We start from the raw sequence: 8,818 nt of genomic DNA on the forward strand, positions 1-8,818 counted from the left end.
CATAAACAAAGCCAAAAGAAACACTCCACTTTTTCATTTCAGATATGAACATTTTAAATTACCAGAAAAAATTAGAGAATTAGAAGTCATCAATTAAAGGTACATTATTTCTCAAGTGAAGAGTTTTAATTTACAGAAAATATTATCTCACCCTTAGAGTATATTAGCTTACTGTGGGCCATTAGCTCCAGCAGAACATCTTCTTTTGAAGATAGAGCACTAAGTGCACTGCCCAGGTAAAATTTATATTTTAAAGACCATGTTGACTTTGGGCAGATAAATACCTTTGTTTTGAAACAATTAATTAAAATCACTAAATTGCACGTGTGTGTATACATTAAATTCTGTAGTGCTTAATCAACCTAACACTTTGACTTCTGGCAATTTTTCCCTCTATTTCATATAGGCTAGTATACATTTTGTATGCTTATATTAGCATTTTTCCCTTCAAACTTCTCTCTAATGCTTGTTAGAAGCTTCATTTGTTAATAGTCATCATCATCATCATCATCATCATCATCATATAGGGAATGTTTCTAAGCGGTGCTCCACTGATAGGGTATGGTGCTGATTATTTGTAGAGTGACATAAATGCTAGATTTTTACTCATACTCTATTCTATATTGATTTACAATCAATAGACTAAAAAACGATTCTTTTTTTTGTCAAAATGTAGAAAAAGAAACATTTTCTATATTGTTAACTCCTTGAGGAAGGATCAGAATCTGTCATATTCCTTGTAATTTCCCCAGTTCCTAATACAGTTCAGGGCCCATTGAAGGTACCTGATTAATATCTGTTGATTAAATGAGTGGTTTATTCAAGGACTAGGTACATAAACCATGTTGTAAACAAATATTAGACATCTTGCCTGGCAGCTAGTTCTAGTTATGTCATTATTTACCTGGATGACCTTGAGAAAAGGGCTTAAACTCTCCCATTTTAAAATGAATTAGCCGGACTAAAACTTGTTGATCCTTTCCAACAAGTTCAGAGCACTTAATAAATAGTTCTATGCCTCTAAGTGTTACTTAAAATTCTAAGCAATGTTAAAGAATATTAAAAAAATTAATCAGAGTGATTACTGTTTTAAATTAAATTGATTTGCCCAAGTTACGGTTACTATGTCCAAAGATTATTTCTTGGACATATGTATATGATCTATCTTAATGAGGCACTTCTGTAAAGAAAAGTGAACTCCTTAACTTATGTTTTCATAAATTTGAAGACAAAAAGAGTTGTTTTTATATAATCCAAGTATTGAGTGTTAACTTAGGTAGCTAAATAAATGGCGTGGTAAAATGTGACATAAAATGAATTATTTATTTAGCAAATTTTTTGGCTAAGATAAACAGATAAGCATACCATTGGTCCAGGGCCAAGACCAACTCCTTTTCCATCATACTGAGCAGCAAAGTTCTAGAGAAGTAAAAAAAAAAAATTATATATATATATAAAATATTTTTAGTTACTAGTCATGTAGTTCACTTTCTCATTCTACTTGTAAATATTTTTCTGTTGTTATTTAAAAGAGAGCAATGTTTTTGATATAATTATTAGTTTAAAGTTCTATATTGAACTAAATTCCTAAAAAGTCAGGAGAGCTGTACGTTTAAAACTTGGCCGACACCTCTTTGAAATGGAGAACTTCCCTACTTTATTTTTTGAGCCCTTCTTCTGCCTTAACTTGGTGTCTCCACTCCCACCTTTTACCTCTACTCTGAGGAAGGGAAGCTTTCTAAACTTTTAATGTTACTAAGGGCTCCTGATAAATTAGACAGAGCTCAAGAGGACATCTTCACACTTTCACCTGTTGCCCTCGCCCACCGGAACTACACAAAATGACTAAGAGATCTTTTTCTTGCTGGAGTTTCAGGAAGGATATAAAGAGTTTTCAAGTTTAGAGGAAAATTAAATTAAAATGCCCCTTGGAAGATAAAACTTCTAAAAACTAGTTCACAGTAATAACTTTACTGTTAAAGATCTCTCTTATAGTGGTAGCTCTATTAAAGAAGCTGCTTTTTAATGCAATTCATAGATAAGCAATCATAATAAGATCTTTGGGGGAGAAAGGTCTTATTTTACTGGCATACAGTTGGGTATTAGAATCAGTCTTCTGATTCATAGTGCTAACCGATTAAGCAAATATGTTTTCCTTCCTGCAGTGAGGCCATTTGGCACTCATACCATTGTTAAAGACATGCAGCTAAAAGAAGATATTAATGAAAAAGGGAAATGTACTTTTCTCAAATTAGTTTCAAGCAAATTAAACCTAAAACTGCTTTGAATGTTGGTTCAGCAGACTTCAAGTCAAGGAGAATAAAAAGCATAGGGTGTTTGTAAAATTGCTTAAGATCAGGGATTTCACTTATGTAGTTCAATCTAATCAAAATCCTTAATAATGTAACACCTCTTATTTGTGCCTTACTGATAAAAGATATTAAATCTCCAAATTAAATAATGGTAATGATGGCCACAGCTAACTTCAGTGCACACAAAGACCAGTCCTGTAATTGACAAGGGCTCACAAAGAGAATGGGTAAAGCAGAATCTTGAGTGAAGAAACCAAATAAATGAAATAAAATATACTAATTTTCAAATGGAAGAATTATCCCTTAACTGCTAAAAATAAATTCCACAATAAGCCTTCTTTCAACTAAAGTTAGCTAAAAGTTAGCAATACTTAAGACACCTTACCCCACCGAGACCAGGGGGGCCAGGAGGACCAGGTGGACCAGGAGGGCCTGTGGGACCATCTTCACCATCTCTGCCTGGGGGGCCTGGTGGACCCTGTTATGTAAAAAGTGAGTAAGGTCAGGTTAGACAGGCCCTGTAGAAACCTAAGAATTACATGTGGTAAGATCAGTTGTTCAGACCTTTCTATGTGCAAGTAGGGTGGAAATTTAATATACTATATTTGTCACTGATTGAAATTCACTTATGAGTCTATTTTAGAAAGTGGGTTAATAACTCTCAAGATATCACAGGGTAGTTTTCCTAAAGAACTATCTCGGCCATTGAATATTAATTCATACTGAAGCTCCAGTATTCAAACATAAAAATTATAGCCAAAATGTATGGTTCCACGTGCTTCATATGTTTAACAGTGCACAAGGACTTACATTGTATTTTTATTGCCGATCTCTGACTGTGACAAACTGATTCAATTGTTTTGGTATGTTACATGTGAATTAATTAACTGATATGACAGTTATTAAGGTCACTTTATCATAGGATAGAAAATCCTGCAGATTTACTATCATTAACTACTTGTGTTGTTAAAATAATTAACTGATATAATTCTGTTTCTAATAAATTGAGTAGAATACATGTAAGTCTCTACTTCCTAATAGATACAAGATATAGGTATTCATATATTGGTGAAAGTGTTGTATAATGCAAAACCATGTAGTTATAAATGTCAAATAAGCATTGCAGGGAGATTTAAGAATGCCACAAATAAAATGTAAGCCTGACTTGTACATGTATGAATTTGAGCAGAGAAACATGTTACTGACTACTAATTCACTATTATTTCCAAGCTACCTAAGGGATCTTACTTCAAAAGCAAATGAAATATGTTAAAAAGAGGACTGTGGTGGTAGGTAGATACATTTTCCTTATGCATGTGTTGGATGGGTCAATTACAAACAAAGAAAGTAGACCATGCAAAGAATATGACTGTAACAGTTTTTCTTTTTTAACGGTAATTTTGACCTAAAACAAATATTGATCGTGTATAATAATGCTCATTCACTTCTTCTGCAGTGCATTACCTGTTTAAAGGGGTGTACAATTATCTGGATACATAATATTCTTATAAATTGCCAGTTCCTGTAGTTTCTAATATATAGTTATTCAAATATGGGGCGAAGTCCTTTATAATTCAAAAATTACACACCCTTTCTCCACGCGGTCCTCTATCTCCGGCTGGGCCCTACCGGAAAGATACAAACAGGACAATAATAAATGCCTAAGAAGTAATTTCCAGTGAACAAGCAAATCATTCTTCATAATAATTAGTTGGTAAGACTGATGTAACTACAATGTTATTAGATAGCACATAAGAAATCGACACAATGCAATAGATAAAAGTATATATTTTAATTATAATTATACATAATTTTTTTTCAGCTGGGGGATTGTAAGCTGCTATAGTCTTCAGCTATTAGGTCAATACTATACATAGCATTTTGAATAAGATGATAACTGTAGATGAAATGACCATTTTGTTACATTTTTAACAGCACATTTATACAGTCAAAGCCCTTTAAAATAAACTTTTTTTACTATCTATAATTAACATAATATGCCTTCCATCTCCAGAATAAAAACGAGTCTTTTTTTCCTTTTGTATGTAAATCACCAGTTTGTATCACATAAACATAATTACAGATGATTCTGGAAGATAATTAAACTTTCTTATCTTAAACATCAAAGCTACTTTATTTTATGCTTTAGCTAGTGCATATTCATATGAGCAAAATTTTGATAAAGTATTTTCCTTCTATATTCTACTATAAATTTAGTTAAATTATGTTATCCCTGATAATTTTAGATATTTATGGAGAAGTAGTGTACTCTTACCTTTCTTACAGTTTCCTAGAAAAGAATAAATCAAAGATTATTATGAAGAAAATTGTATATATATATATATTTAAAAACAGCTTCCATTTTGGTGTAGTATACAAATATACCTTCACAATTCATTACATTATCCATTCACTATTATCTTAGTTTAATATTTCAAACTACAATTTAAAATTTTACCAACATGTCAAATAAATATATGTACCTACAGAACAAAAAATACATAGCAATACGTACCTGTACTTATGCCTCAAATTCAATTCATGAGCTAAGAATGTGTTAACAATAAATGCTTTTGCAAATGATTCCAAAGGAGTGAAAAGATTCTCTAGCTCAGTGAAATCTTCTGTTTCATAGAAGCTGATCCTAAAACTCAAACTTCTATTGGATTATTTACTCTATATTTCTTATGAGTATTTTATAAACCTAGTCTTATTCAGTAGCCCCGCCTATTTTGGAAAATTGGGTGGGTACTTTCTAAGGCAGCCAGAAAGGTTTTGACTATCATAATTCTTCACAATTTTCTTGGGAATCTAGGATGGTCAATATTAATGTAACTTCTTCCCTTCCAAGAGAAGACATCAGTGTAGCCAAGGGAATCAAAGTATTTTAAAAAATTCTAAAAAAAGTTTTACTCACCTCTTGTAAAGCTGTAGAAAAAAAAAGAAAAGGTAGGAAATAATTATTAGTATCACTTCATGGATCAATAGCAATAATTAACAAATAGAGAAACAAGTTTATAGAATTGAGTTACCTAATTAAAGGACCTATTATATTTTTTTATTAAGAATATTTTAATGACTTGGAAATTATGCAGGTCAAAAGTACAGCAGGGATCAGCAGGGTGATTTGTTTGCAATATTAATATGTAAATATATTTTGAATTAAATTGTTAATTATTTGCTATTTTATAAATGCTGTGAAATATTAATGTGTCTGAAGGATACTTTGAATGCTTAGCAATTAAGCTGGTAAACTGCACAGATGAATCGCTGAGTGTAAGACTAGTAGATTGATGAGGAAATAATTTATGATTTAAATCATTTTTAATACCTAAATATCTAAAAAGGTAAAATTTAGGAAAGTATGTTACCTTAAAATTCTATATTGAATTTGTTTTTTATAAAACATTGAAGCTGACTTACTTTTTTATAAAACATTGAAGTTACCTAGTACTTCACTGAGTTTGTACCATTTTTAATATCCTTTTTCAAAAGGTCTAATTTGCACATTATTAACTATGAAAATGGATTAATTCAGACAACTGAATTTTGCTTTAAATTAGTTCACTTAAATTAGCTAAGATCATTTTACCAATATGTATCATTTTTGTCTCGGAGAAAGAGTTTTGTATAAATGGAAAAACTGGATTAAAGATCTTGAAAAATAATAGAAAAAATAAACGAAAGTACTATCCCCCCTTTTGCCATAATTGTTATAAGTCCTTAAAGAGTGAATTCCTCTCCTATGGTATAAAAATTATAGGTTAATACAGGATACAAGTGTGGCCAAGCTTGCAATAGGATGAATCACCCCTAAAATTGCTTTAATTAGGTGGCCAAGAAGTGCGTTATTTCAAGTGAGAACATCTGTTGCAACAGTCACAATTTAGGAAGGTGGACCACATCCAGCACTGACATTTAAGGGCAATTTATGAGAATTACTGTTAAATTACAAGAATGATATGTTTACTTCATTGTGTCCATCAGTAGGAAGAATAATTATGCCTGACTTGATTGACGGAAGTCCTTATGATTTTGGAAATTTGCCTTTTAATTACTCAGACATGGACCATTTTGAAGAATGTGTGTTTGATAACATTTATTCCAGACTGTGGTTGGCTGTTGATCAGAAGGTAAGTTGCCTTTGTACCTTCAAATTTCCCTAAGTCTGCCTTCATTTTATTCTCTAGGAGCCGACTCTTTCCTCCCACTCTCAGATCTCATTAAAAATATGAACTCGGTAATGTGAATTTGTTCACTGCAATTACTCCTTAGTATCCACAGTATGTATACTAAAAGTGAATGAAGGGGGAACACACACACACACACACACACACACACGCATGCACACAAATGCATTAGAAATTATGCGGCGGTAGACACCGTGCTGTGTGGGTGGAACAACTTTTTGGAGTACTGGGTGTGGTCAGACAATACCATCCCCCACCTAGTCAATATCTTTGTCTAGCACTTTGGCAGCCATTTTCAAGATGAAAACGAACTGATCTTCTTCATTCTCTCTTGACATGAAAGTCTGGCCATAGAACCTAGAGCTGGAAAGTGGCCTTCGGGTCCCTTTAATCTCTGTCTCACATTTTAGAAAAGGCCGTTTGACTTGCCCAAAGTCACGCAGCAAATTGGTGTCAGACTCATGGGAAAAACCCCGGTCTCTTGAGTCTCATGTCAATGTTGATATTTCTCAACTTGCTGCGTTCATAATGTTTGCTTATCACTGGGAACATGTCAAAGGGGTAATTCTCAGGCTCAAACAAAATTTAGAGCAGATTTGAGTTAAAAAATGTTACCATTTCCATGACTAGAAAGTGAATTGAGACACTTATATTACTTTACAGAATGTACCCATTCCAGGTAGTATCCATTCTTCTTTCCAGGGTTCACTGACTAGCCACTGGGAAAGGCTCCAACCAGAAATGCTGATCATTAATCTGTATAAATCCGTAGAAGCTTTAATTGGGATTCCATTTGCTTAAGGCCCTGTCCCCTGTACTTTCATTTTCCTTCCTGCAGAGGGCGCCTTATAACCATCATCATATCATCATCGTCCGCATCCTCCTCCTCCTCCTGACAAGTCTTACAATGCCCAGAAGATAAAAGCTCTTAGGAGGTGAGTTTTACATTACTCAATTGTAGGGCTTTCTAACGCAGGCCTCAAGTTTTACAAGGTGGACATCAGTGCGGTTATAGGGCCTGTGGGGTGCAGGTCCTTGACTTCCTCCACCACATTGGTCGTTAATATTTCATCCTTAGGGAAAAGACCTTCCGCTCCCTTTGGGGGTTACTAAGCTGAGGAGCCAGACCGAGTTAACTGTTTCACTCTGAACTTAGAGGAAAAGTTCCCTAACTTTTGGCAAAGCTTTTATGTTTTCATTTTTTAAAGTAATTTCCATGTTTCTTATCAATTCCGGCGTTTTCCCACATGCCTGAGAGTCTGCCCTCCAAGTGTACCTGGAATTCAGGTTACAGGTTTTCCTTTTCAGGGCAGGGTGCCCTCCCATCTAACCTCTCTACCCAGTCTCCCCCAAACAACTTGAAGGCACTTACATTGGCATGTTGCTAGGTATGAGGTTACTGCAAGCAGCAACAAAGTCCGCGTATCCACAAAGCTGAGCATGTCTAGCACTTAGACATGCAGACTCCTTGTGTCGCAGAGTCCCTGGGTCACCGGCGGAGGTATCACCTGGCGGGCGCGGGCATGCAGTCGTGGCCAGTACCTCCAACTTAGCCGAAACCTCCTGCTGCCGTGGTGCTAAAATAATAAAGCCCGGATCTGCCCTATTTATACGGCAAAAGTTTCCCTGGCCCGAGGGTGCCTCCAAAAGGGCCTCCACCAATGGGAGGGCTGGGGATGAGGGCCCGGGCAGCCACAGCTGGGAGGAGCCTGCGGGGGCGCAGAGGAGGGAGCGAATGGGGGAAGGGACGTGGCCACGGGGCTGGCTTCTTAAATTGGTTCCATTCTTTTTGAGGACGTGGACACTTTTGAGGCTTTCAAGGGGAAACTCTGACTCGCTGTCTGCATACCTCCGCCCTCCCCATCCTCCCGCCCTCCCCCGCCCTCCCCATCCTCCCGCCCTCCCCCGCCCTTTCCAAGTTTGGAAACACTATGGGACACGTCGGAGTGCTCTGCAGCCCCGACATGGGCAGAATTTGCAGATCTCCGGGCAGCTAAGCAGCTAGAGAGGGATCGGGAACCCAGCGATCAAAGCAGGAGCTGTCCAGTCCTGCCTCACCTGTACCCTGTAGGCCACCTGTAGGGTGGAGGGCTCCAGCGGGAGCGGAGGGGGCAGAGAAGGAGGGAGGGAAGACTCGACAGCGTGGCGCAGCCGGAGCCCGCCTCCCCGCCCCTCCACCCCTGCACCCCGCCCCCAGCCCCGTCCAGCTTTTCTCTAGCTTTGGGGCTCGTGTGCGCCCACTGTTTCAGCAGTGATGCACTCTCTTTCTCTTATGACTTCGGGAAAGGGGGGTCCTGTCTGTGGAGGACTGGGTTG

At 36.6% G+C, this 8,818-nt stretch overlaps 1 protein-coding gene across 2 annotated transcripts in view; it reads right to left on the minus strand.

Annotated features, from left to right (window-relative positions):
* Window positions 1-8,340, minus strand: part of COL1A2 (collagen type I alpha 2 chain) — a 36,552-nt gene extending 28,212 nt beyond the window's left edge. The window contains exons 1-4 of one of the 2 annotated variants that reach the window (XM_063725738.1): window positions 7,834-8,340; window positions 3,902-3,937; window positions 2,698-2,790; window positions 1,366-1,419 (exon numbers count right to left, since the gene is read on the minus strand). In XM_063725738.1, coding sequence (XP_063581808.1) covers window positions 1,366-1,419; window positions 2,698-2,790; window positions 3,902-3,937; window positions 7,834-7,944 — 294 coding nt within the window. In that variant the 5' untranslated portion in view covers window positions 7,945-8,340. Of the gene's footprint in view, window positions 1-1,365; window positions 1,420-2,697; window positions 2,791-3,901; window positions 3,938-4,587; window positions 4,607-7,833 lie in introns of those variants that run through there. The other variant, XM_024249628.3, reaches the window with a different exon arrangement.
* Between the last annotated feature and the right edge of the window lie 478 nt (window positions 8,341-8,818).

Source organism: Pongo abelii, chromosome 6, assembly GCF_028885655.2.
Source record: "Pongo abelii isolate AG06213 chromosome 6, NHGRI_mPonAbe1-v2.0_pri, whole genome shotgun sequence".
NCBI lineage: Eukaryota > Metazoa > Chordata > Mammalia > Primates > Hominidae > Pongo > Pongo abelii.